This window comes from Theropithecus gelada, chromosome 7a, assembly GCF_003255815.1.
Source record: "Theropithecus gelada isolate Dixy chromosome 7a, Tgel_1.0, whole genome shotgun sequence".
Lineage (NCBI taxonomy): Eukaryota > Metazoa > Chordata > Mammalia > Primates > Cercopithecidae > Theropithecus > Theropithecus gelada.
The window spans coordinates 56,798,536-56,819,758 of NC_037674.1; the positions used below are offsets into that span (position 1 = coordinate 56,798,536).

At 46.3% G+C, this 21,223-nt stretch overlaps 1 protein-coding gene across 4 annotated transcripts in view; it reads left to right on the forward strand.

The window, feature by feature from the left end:
- Window positions 1-647: 647 nt before the first annotated feature.
- Window positions 648-21,223, forward strand: part of ABHD17C (abhydrolase domain containing 17C) — a 61,950-nt gene continuing 41,374 nt past the window's right edge. For 2 of the 4 annotated variants that reach the window (XM_025390638.1, XM_025390640.1), the window contains exon 1: window positions 648-1,538. In XM_025390638.1, the coding sequence (XP_025246423.1) occupies window positions 952-1,538 (587 nt within the window). In that variant the 5' untranslated portion in view covers window positions 648-951. The remainder of the gene's footprint in view (window positions 1,539-21,223) is intronic. The other 2 variants (XM_025390639.1, XM_025390641.1) reach the window with 2 other exon arrangements.

The following is a 21,223-nucleotide window of genomic DNA, read 5'->3' on the forward strand; positions in this document are numbered from 1 at the left end:
GTTCTAACAGCTGACTTGTATAGGTACAGAAATGTACTAAGGGTAAAACCATGCTCTTAGAAAGGAAACGCTGTTGCTACCAACACAGAAACAGCCTCTCCTAATAGGAAACACACTGATGACCGCCCTATCCCACAACCCCGGTACCCCTTACGGTGCCGAGAACTTTTGGTACTGAGCCGTTCAGAAAGCAGCACACACGAGAAAGCCAAATATTTCGGGTACATTCCAACTCTTGTCCACCCCTTAGTTTCGTTTTCAGTAGATTCCCAAGAACCTTCATCCAAGGAAGAAACCTGGATTTGGGGGAGGGAATCCCAGGGGGAGGGGAGGGGAGCGGTCCACCCCGGGACACATGCACCCCCTCCAGGGTCCCCTCTGCGGATCCGCCCAGCTGTCCGGGGACAGAGCCCCCAGCCCCGGCGCCCAGCTCCTCTGGGCCCCGGAGCCGCCTGGGAGACCCCGTCTGCCGCAGGTCGAGAACATGCTTCCCAGGCCGGGGAAGGTGCCCGTGCCCTTGCCCGCGGAGCCCCGCCCCGATGCCCAGCCCTGCGCCGCGTCCCGGCGGGGGCGCCGCCGCGCGGTAACCCGGAAGTGGCGGCGGCAGGCGTGCGGGAGCGGGAGCGGGAACGGGAGCTGGGGGGGGGGGGGGCGGCGCGCACGAGCCGGCCATGGCCGCCGCCGCCGGCTTTGTGTGCCGCGCGCGGGCCCAGGCCGCCCGCGCCTCGCCTGGGCTCCGGGGCCGCTGCTGACCCGCCCGGGCTCCGAGCGTCGCGCCCGCCGGGCCGGCCCCGCCTCCTGCCCTCCTTCGCCTCCGCCTCCTCCTGCCGCCGGGCGGGCGGGCTGCAGCCGCCCTCCGCGCTTGCCTGCCCGCTCCTCGCGGCGCGCCTGCCCTCCGTCCTCCCAGGCCAGCCAGCCAGCCGGGCCGGCGGCGGGCACCAGGCCGTCCCGATGCCCGAGCCAGGCCCCAGGATGAACGGCTTCTCGCTGGGCGAGCTGTGCTGGCTCTTCTGCTGCCCGCCCTGCCCGAGCCGCATCGCCGCCAAGCTGGCCTTCCTGCCGCCCGAGCCCACCTACACGGTGCTGGCGCCGGAGCAGCGCGGCCCCGGCGCGCCCGCCCCGGCCCCGGCCCAGGCTACCGCCGCCGCCGCGGCCCAGCCGGCACCGCAGCAGCCCGAGGAGGGCGCGGGCGCGGGGCCCAGCGCGTGCAGCCTGCACCTCAGCGAGCGCGCCGACTGGCAGTACTCGCAGCGCGAGCTGGACGCAGTCGAGGTCTTCTTCTCGCGCACGGCCCGGGACAACCGGCTCGGCTGCATGTTCGTGCGCTGCGCGCCCTCCAGCCGCTACACACTGCTCTTCTCGCACGGCAACGCCGTGGACCTGGGCCAGATGTGCAGTTTCTACATCGGCCTCGGCTCACGCATCAACTGCAACATCTTCTCCTACGACTACTCGGGCTACGGCGTCAGCTCGGGCAAGCCCTCGGAGAAGAACCTCTACGCCGACATCGACGCCGCGTGGCAGGCGCTGCGCACCCGGTGAGTCCGCCGGGTTCTCCAGTCCTGGCTTCTAGCTCTGGGGAGGCGGGGTGGAGGTCTCTTGGGGTCCCTGGGGCGGCCTGCCGGGACAGGGTCCCCTCCTCCGGGACTGTGGGCCAGCAGAGAGCCCCCTGGCCGCCGTAAATTCGCTTTTCTTGTCTCTCCCTGGCCTGCTCCCACCTTCTCCAAAAGCCGCGCCAGCGTTCAGGCTCCTGGAGAGCTCGCACTCAGAGGATTTTTGCCGGCTTTGGCTCGCCTGGGTGCCGCCGGCCTACCGGCTGGGTCTTCTGTGGCTTCGGTCACCGCTAGTGGCAGCGTGTGGGTGCTTAAGTACCAGGCAGAAAGAAACAACTTGGTTTGTGTTTCGTTTGCGCGAGCTGAAGTGACCTTGGGCAAGGCACATGGGTTTCTAGACCTCACTTTCCTTCCCTGTAAAGTCAGTGGGTGAGACAGGATGGCTTCTGAAAGACTTTCTGGTTGTAAAGTGCCGACAGGACAATGTCTGGGCAGCCTTGGAGGCAGCTGGAGGGTCGGGTGGAGCGGGGAGTTTGCCTCCTGGTGGGGCAGAGTAGTGGCACTGTGGGGCAGGAAGTTAGCTGGTAGCTATGGGCCTGGCACCTTCCACACGGCCTCCATAACAGCCCAGGATAAGTTCGAATCTTACAGGGGCTGGGAAATCTCTGACCTTGAATTAGCGTTCACAGAAGGACTGAAAAGTGTTTAGGGTGGGCCATCTGTGAGCCAGGCACAGACTGGGGGCATGGTTTAGGGGTTAGACCTGGTTGTTTTATAAGAAGCAAACCAAAAACCTGACTTTTATTCACAATTAGACAAAAGTCTGATACGTGGGCAGGTCAGGTTACTTGTTTGTGCTCCAGTTTGGGTATCTGTGACCTTTCCGACCTGCCTCATAGCAGTGATGGTGAAAATAGCCTGAGGCCATGTCTATGATGAGATTTGATTTCTTCAGATGAAAGAGTCCCCAGAAGAAGTACACCAGGCATTATTGTCGCCATGGACCCTTCTATAGTTTTTATCTAAAACCCGTTTGCTTGGCTTATGCACATCACCAACGTTAATGATCTTTTTTTTTCATTCGTACTCAAGCATATGTTCCTCAGTGACTCCTTGCCTGTCTGGGAAAATGGCTTGTCCAACAGGGAAGTACTTAGTATTTGCTGTATGTTGCATGTTTATGCCCTCCTGAAGTCCTGAAGGGGATGCCCTTATTGGGATTATAGCTTTTCGAAAGTGGCTTAGGTAGATGAGAATGTATCATATGCAGATGCATTGGGTCAGACTCTGTAAGTAGTTAAAAGCCACCTGTTCCAGTAAAGGGTTTCAGAAGTATGTGTCACACACAGTCGATAGCTTGCTAGAATTTGCTGTTGGCAAAGGTATTAAAAATAAGTTTTGCATTAGATCTTTAAAATTTGAAACATGAAAATGCTACCTTGAGTAGATTTTTAAAGAATTTCCATAGAACATTGCTCCTGTGTGTGCATGTTTGCATTACAGTGAAAGCCTTTCACATGACTGGCACTTTGCCCCAAATATACAGGTGTGTCTGTGTTACAGCAGACGTGGAGCGTAGTTATTTCCTGGAGACTTTTTTTTTTAGTCATATTTAGTTGAATTAAGGGGCGTCGTTTTGAATAATGTTGAATTATCTGATGGCGTATCAGTTGAATTAAGGGGAATTGTTTTGGATAATTTTGAATTATCTAATGGGATGTCTAAAGAGTACCCATGATTTATTTAATGTTATACCACAACTCATATCTAAGTTAATTTATTCACCTGTAAAATAGGTTAGAATTTAAAGGCTGCATGCGAAGCTTAGAATTTGAAGGAACCTTACAAATCCTCATGTCTTGTGCTTTTCAAACTGTTTTGACTGTAACCTCACAGTAAGAAATACATTTTACATTTTCATCAAGCACACATACACGTCTGTATCTACATACCTGAAGCTAATGCTTCACAAAACAGTAATTTTTCTATGGGCAACACACGTAGCAGAATATGTTGTTTTATTTCACTGTTTTTTTTTTTTTTTTTTTTTTTTGAGACAGAGTCTCGCTCAGTTGCCCAGGCTGGAGGGCAGTGGCGCCATCTTGGCTCACTGCAAGCTCCCCCTCCTGGGTTCACGCCATTCTCCTGCCTCAGCCTCCCGAGTAGCTGGGACTACAGGCGCCCGCCACCATGCCTGGCTAATTTTTTGTGTTTTTAGCAGAGACGGGGTTTCACCGTGTTAGCCAGGATGGTCTCGATCTCCTGACTTCGTGATCCTCCTGCCTCGGCCTCCCAAAGTGCTGGGATTACAGCTGTGAGCCACCATGCCCGGCCTATTTAACTTTTATAAAAAAAGAAAAAAGAATGATGGTTGTGAATTGCTAAATTTATTTCCCAACTCATGTATGGACACTGCTCACGTTCACCCAGCTCATCTGACAGGAGGATAGTCTGGCGGCAAATCAGCAGTAGGTCTCTTGACTACCAGTTTAGTACTCTTGCCACGGCACCATTGCTATGGTTGTCATATTTATCAGATTCTTCAAGAGGTGCATTTGTGTGTCTTGGTTATTCTGCTGACTTAGGAATTACCTAATTCTGAAGCCAGTCAGCCCCTCAACCACTTTCCTGTTGCTGTTCAGTATGATTCTTCTGCTCTTACTTGCCTGGAACATACCCTATTCTCTGTTCTTTTACAGGTTAATTCAGGTCAGTGCATGGCAGGAATGCCTTCCATCCCATGTACCCATTCTTTTGTTACTGGGTGAGACTCTGTTTTCCACCGGCCATCCCTCATGTCTTCTTTGGGAATCTTTATCTTTCCTGCCCTCCTAGTTAACCACACTCCCCAGGACACTGATTGGAGGACTTGCCTTGTTCTGAGTCATCTCCGTCTCTGTAGTTAGATTATTCCGCCAGGAGGACTGTAAGGTGCAGTGCCTTGCAGGCCCCAAAGCCCCACACTCAGGACTTTGCTCCACTCTTCTACTCACACCTAGCCTTTTGTATCTGCTCTTCTCCTGTGCTAGGAACAATGGATCCTGACTGGATCTTAATTGGATTAGGACACTCTTTGTGTTCCCTGTGCACCTGGTACTTGGCCCCTTTGCTTGAGTTATCACAGTGTTGCTATATCTGTTATTTAACTGTATCTCCATTAAACTGAAAGATCTCTGAGGGCAGGGACACTATGTCTTCTCTATTCCTGACAGTTGGCACAGTGTCTTAAAATAATAGGCACTCATTGGTATTTGTTGAGTGAATTGCACATAATGGGTGCCCCATAAATAAGTGGGGTAAATTTAATTTTTCCTAAGTTGGACTCTTACAGGTACTTGGATCTTATTTTATCTTCAGGGTTTAATATCCACTGGCACAACCATAGACCAAAAAAAGGGCCAGATGTATTGGCTTGAGGCCTGATCCACTTTGTGTTTGTTGTATTGGTGTTCTTGTGACACTGAAAGGTCTGTATTGAAGAGAAAAACAATACTAACCCATCCTTTGTATGTCTCTACATCTTTTATCCCACTACCTATCTGTGCCAGCTCCTACGCATGCTAGAGTGAGCTGTCCAGCCCTCGAAACAGATGTAAATACTACCAGTATGCAGACCCCTTATGCGTGGATAAAGACAGTGAATCCCCCCAGATGATGAGTATTAAGGTGGGCATGTAATCCAGAGTAAGGGTTTAAGGAGGAAGTAGATTTGGTAAGAAAGGTGGTTGTTGCTGTTTGGCCAATAGATGATTATTTTAAACATTTGAAAAGTTACTGAAAAGAGTGTAGCGGAGAGGCAGGGTTTGAAGGAGCCAGGAAGAGTGGCATGAACAATGAGGAGAGCTCATTGAGCATGACAGAGAGCCCCAAGATCAAGACTTGTTTTATGTTTGCATTACTGGTAAGTAATATAAGTATGTTGTGAATACAAGCAATTGAAGGAATGAATTGAAATTACTTAGACATATCTGTGGAAAGGACACTGAAAATCAGGGTCACCTTATTGGAGCATATTGTTGTCACTTGAGTTGGGGAAGTGAAGTGATTAATCTGCAGGAAAGGCTGCCTGTTGGTTAAGGTGGGAGTAGGCAGATTCAGCCTCCTCAACACACATCTTTCCAGGGGATTCTCTTAGGGCTGAGCAGTTTTAGACTGTGTGTGCACAAGTGGCAGCATGACTCAAGAGACAGTGAATCAGACTGATTTGAAACTATACACCCAAACAAGCAAATAGCCCAAAGAATGAGGTGTAAAGGAGGCAGAGTATTTTAGCTGAAATATTTTAATGGAGAAACAGGAGAGTGAGACCTGTGTAACTCAGTTTGTTATCAGTGTTTGCTGATGCCATCCACAGAAGTCATCTTTGATCCTTCTTTTTGATGCTGGTGACAAAAGCTGTGGAGGAGAAAGGCATTTGGTAATGTAGGCAGAGAAACGTTGATACAGTCAGAGAAAGCAGATGCAGAGAGAAGAAAATAAGACTTTTCAGTGCCTTTAGTACAAAAGGCAAATTACAAAAGACTTAATATTTCATTTATTCCTTAATTTGACCAGTAAACCACTAAACATAGGCTGGGTGTGGTGGCTCGTGCCTGAAAACCCAGCAGTTTGGGAGGCCCAGGCAGGAGGATCACTTGAGCCCAGGAGTTCAAGACCAGCCTGGGCAACATAGTTAGGACCCCCATCTCTACAAAAAATTTGTAAAAGTAGCCAGGTGTGGTGGTGTGTGGCTGTAGTTCCAGCTACTCAGGAGGCTGAGGTGGGAGGATTGTCTGAGCCCCAGAGTTTGAGGCTGCAGTGAGCCGTGATTGCGCCACTGCTCTCTAGCCTGGACAACAGAGCGAGACCTGGTCTCAAAAAACAAAACAAACAAAAAACCCCAAACTGTTAAACACACATTTATTTATGCTCTGCTTGTGCCAGACCCTGTACTACATACTCTTGAAGTATGGTTAATCGCAAGCTGTTTCTTTTTGTTGTAAAAGGATGGAATAGATTTCAGAGGCATTTTGAATACGTAACTATGATTTGCTGTTTTATAACTTTTGTGTCAGTGATTCACAGGATCCATAATTGGAAAATCCATGTCACAGCAAAACTGTAGTGGCATCCTCTGAGGTCGTGGAACCCTTGAAAAACACCTTCTGTTGATTGTGAATGGTGTTCATGGCCAGCAGTCTCAGGGTGGAATTCTCCTTGAGTAGCATGTTACTTTCCTGGACATGTTGAAGTTAATAACCTAACTTCTTCTCAGTGTTTTCAGAGGGAATACTATGATACCATTAAGGGAAGAAAGCTTAGAATTTCTGCTTGAGTTTGACTGATTAGGGAACAGAAAAACAGAAATGTGTCAGGTGTGGTGGCTCACACCTATAATCCCAGCACTTTGGGAGGCTGAGGCGGGCGGATCACTTGAGGTCAGGAGTTTGAGACCAGCCTGGCCAACATGGTGAAACCCCATCTCTACTAAAAAATACAAAAATTAGCTGGGTGTGGTGGCAGGTGCCTATAATCCCAGCTACTCAAGAGACTGTGGCATGAGAATGGCTTGAACCCGGGAGGCAGAGATTGCAGTGAGCCGAGATTACGCCACTGCACTCCAGCCTGGGTGACAGAGCAAGACTCCATCTCAAAAAAAAAAAAAAAAAAAGAGAGAAAAAAGAAAAACAGAAATGTTATGAATACTGTTTGACATAAGGGGAAAGCACAGTGATCTTTCTAGAAAGGAAATAGAATGTTGGCTTGCAATTCAAGGCAGCCAGTATGTGAACAGGAAGAATGTAACTCTTAAGAACAGACCTGTTGAAATTGAAGTAGGCACAGTCCATTTTGGGAATCCACTCAGAGCCCTTCTCTTTGGTCCACCTTCAGCCTGTTTCCAAGTGCTCTTTTGCCATACCTGGCTCTTCCGGCTTGCTTGGCTGTGTGGTTCTGCAGGTTTTCTCTCTTTATCAGTAGCAGAATCTGAGCTCTCACGCTCTTCTCACCACAATTTACTTACCCATGGTTCTGTTTTGAGGGGCCTTGCTTTTCTCCAGTAATCCAGTTGCAAAGATGTGGCAGATGACTTCATTTTCTGTGTTAATGGGCAATAACTCCTTAATGTGTTCTCTTCCGAGCACAGTTGTTTTCATTTAGGGCACTCTTAGAGGCTCAGTCTTCTCTAAAATTCAGTCTTAGGTCAGGCACGGTGACACAGCCTCACTGAGACCTCCCTGTAGTCTCAGCTACTGGGAGGCTGAGGTGGAAGGATTGCTTCCCAGGAGTCTCAGACCAACCTGGTCTGGGATTGAACCCAGGAGTCTCAGACCAACCTGGGCAACATAGTGAGACCTTGTCTCTACAAAAAATAAATTAGCTGGGCATGGTGGCTCATGCCTGTAATCTCTGACCCTAGGATTTGAGACCAGCCTGGGCAACATAGCAAGAACCTGTCTCCAAAAACCAAAATCAAGTCTTAAAACTCTAATGATGCCGTGGCATATTAATGTAAAAAGCATTTTTTTCCCCTGCGAAAGTCACTTAAATCATATGGTCCTGAGATTACTTAGAGCTTCCCTTTAAGCTCTACCTTATTTTACTGCTTCTTATTAATTCCCTACCTTATATTACTGCTTCTATTCCTCACTCTGTCTCCAAATTTAGTAACAACTCTCTTCAGTGTTGATAATCCCACATAAGACTCCAAAATCTGGCTTTAGGAATTGCACTGTTCATTTTGATAGCAGCTTTACCCACTGTACTGGATTTTGCTTAGGCTTGTGTTGAAACTATAAATCTGCTCTACTTTAAGAAGCCTATGTACAGGAATCCAGAGTCTCAACACATACAGTTAGGAGATTATTATTTGGATAACAGAGTGATTTTTTTGTTAGGGCTGCTTTAAATAATAGGCTTTCTAATTTCATCTAAAAGATGTGATTCAAAAAAGACAAGCAAAACCTTTTGGTCTAGGAAAATTAGTTCTGACTCCAGCACTCCCACTAATTCACTATGCCAGTTTTGTGCAGCTGTAACAGAAGACCTGCAACTGGGTAGTTTATAAAGAAAGAGGTTTCTTTCCCAATTTCTGGAGGCTGGGAAATGCAAGATCGAGGCACTTACATGTTTGGTGTCTGATAATGACTACTCTGCTTCCTGGCTGGCTTCTTGAACCAAAGGCGGGAGGAAGGTTCTTGCTCAAAGCCTTGCTCCAGAAAAGCCAAAGGGCAAGCAAGGGAGGGGAGAGAGGGGCAGACTCCCTCTTTGATAAAGAAGCTTCTCTGAGATAAGGCATTATCTGTTCATAAGAGTGGAGTCCACATGGCCTGATCACCCATTAAGGGTCCCACCTCTTAATCCAGTTACCATGGCAACTAAATTTCAACACCAGTTTGGGAGGGCACAAGCATTCAAACCATAGCAGCCCTCTTAAAAAGACACTTCACACTTTTGGGCTTCACATTCCACTGTTTGAAACCTGAAACAATGAAATGTCATCCAGCTGCATGACTTCTGAGGTGTCTTCTGGTAAGTCTGTGTTTCGTGACTTTTAGGGAAAGCACCTAATGGTTTTGAATTTGCTTTTTCTTGACTACATTGGGAAATACAGTGGATTCACTCTGGTGCAGGGGATCTCCACCTTAGCTGTACTTTAGAATCTCCTAGGTAGACTTTTTTTTTAAGTGTGCAGGCTATGTATATGAGTGTGTGTGTGTACACACACACAGCCAGAGTTGAGACACACTAGCCTAGAAATGTCCAAGAGCCAGCGAGTATATTAAGATCAGCCCCGATTATAATTTGTTAAGAGTTGAAAAAATGGAATGTTAGAAAAGATTTTTTACACATTTATATACAGCTATCCTCCCTTACCTGTGGGGGATACATTCCAAGACCCCCAGTGGATGCCTGAGCCTTGGAGAGTACCAAATCTGGTATACATTATGTTTTTTCCTATATGTACATAGCTACAATAAAGTTTAATTTACAAAGTAGGCACAGTAAGAGATTATCAGTAATAGGTAATAATAAAATAGAACAATTATACCAATACACTATCATTAAAGTTAAGTGAATGTGATCTCTGTCTCACAGAATATCTGGTTCTGTACCGTGGATAGCTGAAACTGCAGAAAGCAAAGCAGTGGATGAGGGGAGAGTGCTGTAGATGGCTTCAGATACAGATCTTTGGTGGCCAGGAGCCCACTAGAGTAAACCATATGAAGGGGCAGTCGTTGAAAAGAAATCATCACATTCATATTTGTGAGATTCCAGGGAGCCTGAAGCTCCTGCCCCGTTCCTCTCTCTCTCTCCAGCTGCCTCTCTCTGGGGTTGGCTCCTCTCATCTCCTGTCCACGTGCCTGTCCCATTGCTCTTTCTACACTCAAACCTTTTCCCTCATTCACACTCGCTGCACATCACTGAGGCCCACCCCACCTAGCTTTGCTCTGACCTGGCTGCCTGCAGCTGGCCTCCTTCATGCGCTCAGTTCCCATCCTTGCTTTATCTGATTGTACCCCCAGGTTAGTGAGGGCTGGTGCTAGAGCAGCTGGCCTCCTTCATGCGCTCAGTTCCCATCCTTGCTTTATCTGATTGTACCCCCAGGTTAGTGAGGGCTGGTGCTAAAGCAATGTAAGAAATGCAGCCACCTCCTTGGAGCCTGCAGGAGGGTGCAGTCCTGAGAGAAGGGGGCTGTGGCCGGGTGAGCATGTGGACACCCCAGGATGCTGTCACTTCTGTGCCTCCTGAGTCAGGCTCCTGCCCCTCCTCTAGTTGTGGATGGAGGGTTGCATGGAATTGTCACTGCTCTCCACTGAGCTCTCTGTGTGACACAGAGCTCAGTCTGACAAGAGATCATCGACCTTGAAGAATAGACTACAATTAATTCCTTAAACCAGGTCAGTAGAGTGGTGACGTCATTGCCTTTTTGAGACCACGTGTGTGTGGATGCCCATCGCAAGCCTGGAAGTGAAAGGCTATAGAAAAATAGGTCTGTTCCCTTTTGTTGCCTCTGCTGTCTCCTGTCCTGCAGCTGACACACCATCCACCGTGGGGCTATGGGACTGCTAATGAGAAGTGATCTGTGGTGCAGACATAATTCTGAATAGCCTGTGGGGCAGCAGAGGTCAGGCTAGACATCAGCTGAAGAAGGCAGGAGAAAAGAGGCAAGAGAGGGAAGACGGCCAAAACTTGATGGTGCCAGCGGACTTCTATGTGACTTGGGTTGGAGGTTCCTGGCGTGAAATGGTTTAATGATTTAATTCTTCATTTAGAGGGTTTACAACCGGAACTGATTCTGGGTCTTATGTCAGAGTCATATGGGCAATGTTGTCTCAAGGGTAACCTGGGGAGAAATGTTCCCTGCAGTTCTGAGCTCCCTATGATTTTTGTGTGTGTGTGTGTGTGTGTGTGTGTGTGTGTGGTTATGAGCATAGATTTTAGAGTTCAACAGACCTGATTTTAGGTCCTGCTTGTGATTAACGGCTTGACCTCAGGCAAGTTTTCTACCATTTGGAGCCTCAGTTAAAATGATGATGATGGTTACAATAGCTGCAACCACCTTGTCAGGTGCTTAACACAGTGCTTTCCACATAGTAAGAGTTTGGTGTCGTTTAGGATTATCGATAAAATTGTTAGAGCTATAATAACCAAATGCTCAGATCATGCTGAAAACTAGGTGCTTAGATCAGAAGGAGTGTTAAAGAAATTGCTTCTTGTCCCACTTTGTGTAGATACAAATACCCAGGTCAAGCCTAGCTTGGTGGGTGTGGAAGTGGAGGAACAGTAAAGGTGTTTTAGTTTTATTTGTAGCTAAGGGGAAAGTCTCTTTGGAATTGTTGCTTGTGGCCTCAAGAGCTTTGGAGAGTGGTATGCATTAGTATTTTAAATCTGATAGCATTTCATGTACCTAGGTGTTTATATCCCCAAGGGAGATCTTTAAAGGCGAGGAAACCCTACCTGTAATCCAACACCTACAATTACTTTGCACACCATTTCTGGTTTGCTCCCTCCACTTTGCAGTTCCCAGGCTTAGATTTTTGGAGCTGGGCAGGAATCAGAGACTTCTCTAAGCAGAGTTAGGGATGGCAAGGACCAGAAGGCAAAAGCTTGTATTGTGTGCACCATTCAAGATGTTCTGGTCGCTCTTTACTTATGGGACGATCCTTAATAGATAGAGTTAACCTTCCCTTTTCCTAGTTGGCCAGGGGACCTGAACAGCAAGCTTCCTTTTAAAATATGAATGCTCCCATAATGCCTTGCACCTCAGATTCATGTGGCGTTTTCACAGCTCTGTGTAATGGAGCTCATTGATAACTCCCACATTATTGATTCACTTAAGAGTGTTAAAGGACCATGGCTCCATGGTGAAATTGGAAACCTCTGTTTTCCAGGAAGTCTAGGTCATTCAGATTCAGTGCTCAGAGGAATAGTTAACCATTGTACGTCAATTACTTGCTGAATCGCGGAGAGGAGCCTAACCTCAAGCTTACTTGTTAACAGAGCACTGTTTAAATTTCCAAAGGAAAAATGAGCAAAGAGAACCACCAGTACTGATGATTAGTTTGCCCCTTCACTTTACATTTTTTAATGGTTACAGTGAAATCTGGGCAGTTACTTTGGGGGAAAAATGTAAAGGAGCCTGTGTTCAGAATATATCCACAAAAAGTGAGTTTCCAGATGTTAAATATAAATCTACTAGCTAAAATCTCCGTGATTATGATTGATAATCAGATGAGAATTCTTACCTAATCTCAGACTGTTTTTAGAGATTGTCATGGACATAACTAAACCCTGTGCAGGGATGATTATATGGCCTGCAAAGGTCTACGATACCAGAACATGATTTTTGTGTGCTGATCTCACTTAAATAATTTGATTTATCCCTATTGTCAGAAATAACTCAAGGGTATTTCAGTTTCTCTAGTTTTGATTGTTGTCGTGATGTTTAACTATCACTGTTGTCCTTATAATGTGTAAACTTTATACTATTTTAATTTTAATATAACTATTAGGAAAGGACAATTTGCATGCTAATCACTTTGAAGCATGTTTTATAGTGTACAACTAGACTGGATAAAATAAGTACGTTAAAAAATGAACATGCCATTGTAGAGGCCAAGGGAGAACTTTGTGTGCTGAAGGTTTGCTGAAAAACCACTTGATAAAAAGCAGATTAATAGGAGAAATGGCATATAAATCTGTGTGCACAGGAGAAAAATTACAGAATACCCAATATCCTGAGGGGATGCATATTCTTATATGCCCTACTTCTTAGGGGAAAGGGAAGTGGGAAAGTGTGGATGATTTTAGAGGGATGGTAGATGATTTTTAGGGGAATTTAATGGACTTGAAGAACATATAGTGGCCTGAGATAAAGTCTGTTGGATCCACAGGGCAGACAGTGGTTTGTGACAAAAGTCTAGGTGTGTTGACAAACTGCAGTCTTTCTTCCTGCAGTAGTGTGGTAGGAGTTCAGTTAATAAAAACTTACAGAAGGCACCAGAAGTCATTGTTTTTTTCTTTGGTGGATCTAGATCGGGGGTGTCCAATCTTTTGGCTTCCCTGGGCCACATTGGAAGAAGAATTATCTTGGGCCACACATGAAATATACTAATACTAGCGATAGCTGATGAGCACCCCCCCACAAAAAAGGGCAAAAAATCTCACAATGTTTTAAGAAAGTTTACGAATTTGTGTTGGGCCGCATCATCCAGAGCCATCCTGGGCCAAGGGTTAGACAAGCGTAATCTAGACTTAAGGCAGATAAGGGAACTTTGGAGAACAACTTCATGCTGTAGTTTGGGAGGGTCAGAGTTTTAGTGGGGAGGGGCAGAGAGGCTTCCTGAGGCTTCTGCAGCTCAGCCTGTCAAAGTACTATATTTGGGGATATCCATTTTTGAGCCCCAACATCATCATATATTTAATTGGAATAAATTAGTTTTGCCTACTAAAAATTCCAAGAAAACCGTAAAAAGCCTAAGAAGGTATTAAACTAAAAATATACATGGTTTCCAATTCCTGTTTCTATCCCTGAAGCTCAGTGGGAGCTTGCAGTGCAAGGGTTCCAGCTGCCAGAGGCTGCGCCCATGGGACAGTCCTTCCACGCCTGGGCCCTGGGCACTGTCAGCACAGCTCTTTGTGCTTCTCTCACTCTCTTCCTTTTATCCAGGCTCCAAGTCACAAAGTCCTCTGTGGTCCCTTTCTCTTCTTCATCTGAATATCTGGTCAGCCACACGTTTCTGTTATTATTTCCTCTGTTTTCCTTCTCCTCCTTTCTTTATTCTAGGCTCTTGACAGCTTGTCCCGGAATTACTACAGTAGCGTATTCTCCCCACCTCACATTCTTCTCTATTTTTTTGTTTTGTTTTGTTGGTTTTTTCAAACAGAGTCTTGCTCTGTCGCCCAGGCTGGAGAGCAGTGGCATGATCTCAGTTCACTGCAGCCTCTGCCTCCTGAGTTCTAGTGACTCATGCCTCAGCCTCCCGAGTAGCTGGGATCACAGGCATGTGCCACCACGCCCAGCTAATTTTTATATTTTTAGTGGAGACAGCATTTCGCCATGTTGGCCAGACTGGTCTCGAAATCCTAAGCTCAAGCAATCCTCCCGCCTCCACCTCCCAAAGTGCTGGGATTACAGGTGTGAATTGTCCATATGTTTTGTGAGTTAAGCTTGAATTCTCCAGTATAGGGGGCAGGCTTAACTCTGCATGGTCAGCTTCACTCACTTCTTCCTCTCAGGCACCTGGACCAGTGCAGCCTGGTGGGTAATGGGTGCTCATTGGATATTTGTTGAGTAAATAAATAAGTAAGTTGGTAATAACAGTTCACAAACTTTAGTGTACGAATTACTGGGAGGCCTTGTTAAAATAGATGCCAGACCCCATCCTCAAAGACTCTGAGAGAACAGTTGTGGAGCAGGCCCAGATACAATCATTTTAAAACTGCAAGCCTGCTAGGGAGGGTGAGTTGTCTGTATTTTAGGAACCTGGGAACATGAAGTTCCTGAGGGAGGCACTTGGAGACCCCACATAGTGACCATGCTTGTAAAATACTACCTGCTCCTTGGAAGTTTCTGCGAATCTCCTTTGCCGGAGCAGGAGTAGTCATTGGGCAACTTGCAGTTTATATTATACCAGGGGTTTCAAAAGTTTTTTAGCAGTAAGTGTATACTTTTATAAATATATGTATATATTATAAATATAAATATATAGGTTTTTAAAAAACGCTATTGGAACCCAGCGTGGTGGCTCACGCCTGTAATCCCAGCACTTTGGGAGGCCGAGGCAGACAGACCACTTGAGGTCAGCAGTTTGAGACCAGCCTGGCCAACATGGTGAAACCCCATCTCTACCCAAAATACGAAGATTAGCCAGGTGTGGTAGCGCACGCCTGTAGTCCCAGCTACTTGGGAGGCTGAGGCACAAAAATCGCTTGAACCCAGGAGGCAAATGTTGCAGTGAGCTGGGATTACGCCACGGCACTTCAGCCTGGGCGACAAAGCGAGACTCTGTCTCCAAAAAAAAAAAAGATAAAATAAAAAAGCTATGGTAGCTGTTGGCCTCCAGGATATAGTTGCATACTCCTCGAAGACTCGCGCATCTGGATCGCCATTTTCTTTAACCCTGGATCTCCTGCTTTCATCCGGTGTAGTGTGAATATCCTGGGCTGTTGAGAGCCTGTTTAGCAGCCCCGCCTCACACTTCCCGGCCTCTCCCTCATTGTTCTCCTCCTCCACCCTGCACAACTCTGCAGCAACCCACACCTGTGGCCACATCTTGTACCTTGTGATCATCTGGAATGCTCTGCTTCCAGGATTTTGAATTCTGAAATACTCCTTTCTGACGTACCTCATATCCTGTTGGATTTGCGTGTTTAACAAACATATTAAGTGTCCACTGTGGGCCAGGCTTTTTTCCAGAACAAAACAAACAAAACCCCTGCTCTTGTGAAGCTTTGTTTCACAAGTGCCCATGAAAAACAGTAGTCATAATGATTATGTGAATGATAGTTTATTATTCAAATATGATAAGTGCTAGAGGAAAACACAGAACAGGGCAAGGGGATTGGATTGGGGCAAGAGACTGGATGGGTTGGTTGCAACTTTTAAAGGGTGATTAGGATATGCTTCATTTAGAAAATGACACGTAGCCCAAAGCAGTGAGGGATTAGCTATGTGCAGAAATGGGCTGAGGGACCAGGGTCCTAAGATGGGGCATGGTTGGCAGATGTAGAGATCATCGAGAAAGCCAGCGGGGGGCTAGAGCAGGGCAAGTAACGGGTGCACGACTAAGAGGAGTAGTAGGAGATGAGGGCTGAGAGTAACTGGGGAGGGGTGAAGGCATTGGTCAAATAGGGCCTTGCAGACCATTGCAGGGACTTTGGCTTTGACAGCAGGAAATGCCCATTGGAGGGCTTTGGGTGGAGATGTGACATGATTTGACTTAGATTTCAGAAGGATCATTCTGTGTTAATGACAAATTGGAGGAGCTGATATGTCAAGGGAGGAAGGTAAGAGACCAATTAGGATTCAAATGCAGTATTTTAGATGAGAGATGCTGGTGGCTTGGACCAGAGTGTTAGCAACAGTGGTGGTGAGATTTTGGATGTATTTTAAAGGCAGAACCAACAACAGTATTTGCTGATGCAGAGTGGGGAAGGGGAGTGTCAAGGATAACGCCAAGGATTTTGGCTTGAGAAACAGGAAAACTAGAAACAGAGACTGATTTTTTTTTCTTTTTTTCCTCTCAGTTTTATTAACTTTTTTCTTTTTGTGGAGATGCAGTCTCACTGTGTTGTCAAGGCTGGAACTCCTGGGCTCAAGCAATCTTCCTGCCTCTGCCTCCACCTCCCTAAGTGCTGGGATTACAGGCATGAGCCACTGCGCCTGGCAGAATTGCTGTTGATTGAGATGGGGAGGGCTGTGAGTGGCTCAGGATTGTGGTGCAGCGCATAGATCAGGAGTATTGTTGAGCTGGAGGTGCTCATCAGACCTTTAAATGGAGATGTATAGTAAGCAATAGAATATAAGTCTGGAGTTCAGGAGTGAGGTCTGGGCTAGAAATAAATTTGGGAATTCTCCCTTCAGAGAAGGAAAGGCAATTAAGCCAAAAACAAACCTGAAAGAATTGGCAGTTTTTCCTGGGGTCGACCTACCTCTGCTTCTGTGCCAAAATCACCCTGTAGGCGCTCTGCTCATCTGGCTTCTTAGCATCTTTGATCAGTGGTGGCCTTTAAAAGAACCCAGTGTTGAGGATCAGATGCTCGCATGAATCACTGAATGACAGGTCTCTCTCTGTAGGAGAGAGCATCCTGACATCAGATTGTGACATCAGGTTGTGGGTTGTGGCTCTTTCGTCACTTTCTGTGGCTGGACGGTGATTGCTGATTTCCCCCAAGATTTCTTTCCAGCACCCAGAAGAGCAGCAGGACAGCTCCATGCTTGCTGTGGCAGCCCCAGGCAGCTACAGGCAGGTGATTTCCCATAGGAGGCTCTATGCACTGCAGTTTTGCCAGAGGTCCTGTCATTACTGCATGCTTCCTGGCTTCCACTAGATTATTTCCCAAAAAAACCCTCCTACTGACTCGGTGTGGACTAGTGTTTCTTGATTTGTAAAATGTGAGAGAACCATAATTACTTTGGCAGGATTAAGTGTGGTGAAGATTACAGTTTTAATTTGCATGATGCCTGCTGCCTGTCTGTTTCCCTTTATTTCCTCTCTGAACTGAAAATGGGACCCGTTTCTTGGGGACTTTTGCAGGCATTGGATCTTCTGAAACCTGTTCTTGTATTATTTCTGAGTTATCCTCTTATTTACATTTGCTAAAGAACTGCAAAGCTAACTAACACACCAAACAATTGGAGTCTGTATTTCTCAGGACTTGTCCCTTCATTTGCAACTCTTTTCTGAAAAGTTCTAGGTAGAATGAAAGACTGCTGCCTGTATATTTATGAAGGAAGAAAAATGCCATAGCCTTTCTTTGCTCTTTACCTGCTTTTCTGCAGTCATCAGATGCTGGTATCCATTAGCTCTCCTGCACCATTCATATCTCTCCCTTGCCAGCAAGACAGACTTCCCGTTCTCTGCCCCCATAGTTCTAAGATTATGCCTTTGTTCTAGCCCTTATCCCCTGGTCCTTTGGTTACTGATGACTGTACCTGACTCCTCTGTTGGAATGTGATCTCCTTGAGGACAGAGGTAGTGTCTAACTCTTCAGACTCACCTGGAGCCCAGTACAATAGTTCTGGTGTCGAAGGACTGGGTAGAATCACTGTAAGAGGTAGGATTTGTATTGAGAGCTCTTTCTTTTCAGGTTCAGGATGTGGGGCCTTCATCTCCTTTGATTCTTGGAATGGAGGCATCAGTCAGGTGGCTGGTGCAGCCCCAGCTTCCTGCTGAGGTTCCTCTCTAGGCATGGGTGTGAATGTGTAGCCCAGCCAAGGAGGGGTAGAGGGAGCCATCTGGGCCCAGGAAATAGCCTGCCATCCATCCTTCAATTGCCTGGACTTCTCTTTTTTTTTTTTTTTTTTTTTTTGAGACGGAGTCTCGCGCTGTGTCACCCAGGGTGGAGTGCAGTGGCGCGATCTCGGCTCACTGCAAGCTCCGCCTCCCAGGTTCACGCCATTCTCCTGCCTCAGCCTCCGAGTAGCTGGGACTACAGGCGCCCGCCACCACGCCCGGCTAGTTTTTTGTATTTTTAGTAGAGACGGGGTTTCACCGTGTTCGCCAGGATGGTCTCGATCTCCTGACCTCGTGATCCACCCGCCTCGGCCTCCCAAAGTGCTGGGATTACAGGCTTGAGCCACCGCGCCCGGCCTGCCTGGACTTCTCTATAGAAGACAAAGCTTATTTTCATAAGAGCAGCCTCACCTGTCTGTGGGTGAGGTCCAGGAAGAGTAATAGAAGTGCTCAGAGGAGAAAGGGAATGTTTGCTCTTCTTGTCGTGTGTTGGGGAGGAATGTGTCCATCTGTCAGTGTAGTACAGCCCTCCGTATGTGCATTGACAGCCATCTCATTCTAATATGTTTTCATAATACTTGGGAAAAGTGACTGTGGTTGTTATGATTGAAGGATATGCCTATACTTGAAGTGTCACTTGATAATGAAAATAATGCAGAATTCAAACAATTTTTTTCTAAATCTATAGTTTTACTGACTGCCTATCTATCGGCTTCATCTCCTCGGATCCATGAGACCTGTGCATTTGCTGTCTTTTTGTTACTTTGCCATGTTGTTTATTGAAAACAAAACAAAACTTCATAATGGAAAAATCTCAAATTGTTTACAATGTATGGAAAATATTAACATAAATTCCATGGCGGTCTCATCACCTGCAGCAACTATTAACATTCTACCATTCTTACAGCATCTACAGTTCCACTCACCACCCGCAGTCTATTATTACTACTTTGTAAGTCTTTTTTTTTTTTTTTTTTTTTTTTGAGACGGAGTCTCGCGCTGTCGCCCAGGCTGGAGTGCAGTGGCGCGATCTCGGCTCACTGCAAGCTCCGCCTCCCGGGTTCACGCCATTCTCCTGCCTCAGCCTCCTGAGTAGCTGGGACTACAGGCGCCCACCACCGCGCCCGGCTAATTTTTTGTATTTTTAGTAGAGACGGGGTTTCACTGTGGTCTCGATCTCCTGACCTTGTGATCCGCCCGCCTCGGCCTCCCAAAGTGCTGGGATTACAGGCGTGAGCCACCGCGCCCGGCCTTTTTTTTTTTTTTTTTTAAGGAAAAATGTGCATGCATTGAAATGCACAAATCATAGCTCTCTAACTTCCCAGCAGTGTCTTCTTGCCACCTACAGCAGCTCTCAGGCACAGTGATGAGCCAGCTGCAGAGCCAAGTTCTCCTTGGTGTGCCATGGTAACAGTGTCCTGCCGTTTTTGGGATATGGATTGCACTATGAGAGTAGAGTTAAGGGAGGTTGTGGATAAATTTAATACTAAATAGTTACCAAAGGAAAGCCACTGAGGTCTTGGTTTCTTTCTTTTTTTTTTTTTTTTTTTTTTTTTTCCAAAATCGGTCTTAGAAAGAAAGATAGGGAACTCCAGAAGTGTGTCCCATTTATCCAGAATTAGTGGTATGCTGTAAACAGAGCACTGGTCTGGAGCTGGGAGAACAATGGCTTTCATTAACATTGAGGTACAGGCTGGGTGCACTGGCTCATGCCTGTAATCCTAGCACTTTGGGAGGCTGAGGTGGGTGGATCACGAAGTCAGGAGTTTGAGACCAGCCTGGCCAACATAGTGAAACTCCATCTCTGCTGAAAATACAAAAAATTAGCCGAGCATGGTGGCAAGTGCCTGTAATCCCAACTACTCAGAAGGCTGAGGCAGGGGACTGGCTTGAACCCGGGAGTGGAGGTTGCAGTGAGCAGAGATCGCGCCATTGTACTCCAGCCTGAGTGACAGAGCAAGACTCCCTCTCAAAAAACCAAACCAAACAAAACAAAAAAACATTGAGGTACACAGCTCTGTGGCCTGGATAGTTTTATAGTCTCTCATTGTCTCCATACACACACACATATATTTATTTATTTATTATTTTTCTTTTTTGAGACATGGTCTTGCTCTGTCACCCAGGCTGGAGTGCAGTGACGCAGTCATGGCTCATCACACCGCTGACCTCCTGGGCTCGGGTGATCCTCCCACCTCAGCCTCCTGAGTAGCTGGGACTACGGGTGTGGGCACCACACCTGGCTAATTTTTGTATTTTTTGTAGAGAAGAGATTTTTGCCATTTTGTCCAGGCTGGTCTTTAACTTCTGGGCTCAAGCAGTCTGCTCACCTCGGCCTCCCAAAGTGGTAGGATTACAGGCGTGAGCTATCATGTCCAGCCTGTCTCCATTTATAAAGTAGGCAGTTTGCATTGGATTGTAGTTCTGGTGTAACCAGCACTCCTTGAATGTCTGTTTTATGCTAAGCACATTTCACGTATTACGTAATTTTAATCATCACTTATCTATGAGGTACGAACTGTTGTCTCCATTTCACAGATGCAGAAACTTAGGACCTGGATAGATGATTTGTGCCAGGTCACACCACGTTAAAAGGTGAGCCAGGATTTGAACCCAGGCAGCCTGACCCTGGAGCCCATGCTCTAAAATTAGAAAATATTCACTACATACGTAGTCTTCCAAGGTGGCAGGGGTGGACATCTAGAAAATGCTCAAGACCTGCATTAGGGGTACAGAAAGATGACACTGTAACTTATATTTTGGCTTAATATTTATTATTTTTCATTTTTTTTATGTGTTTTCAATTTCTGTAGATTTTGTAGTGTTTTAAAACACACACGCAGACACACACAAATCGGGAGCACATGCTCTCATTTTTATGAATAAGGATGCATGACTAAAAGCTTAGACACCAGCGTTCTCAATTCATAGTGTTCATATATTTTTGGATTTCTTTTCTCAAAAATACAGTGTCTGAGCATGACAATAAATTAAAATGCTTAGAAATTGCAGTCTTTCAACAAATCGAGTGCTTGATACAGGTCAGGTGTTGGGCTAAGTGCTAGGTATAATATTCTGCAGTAAAAAGTAAAAATACACAGTTTGCATTTTAAAAGATTACTTTATATACCCCTAGAGAGGTTTTCCCCTCATGGAATTCTATATCGTCTGTTTGCTGATGACATAAAATTTCTCCTGTGTCTTTGGAAATCAGTTGAAAGGAAGGAAAGA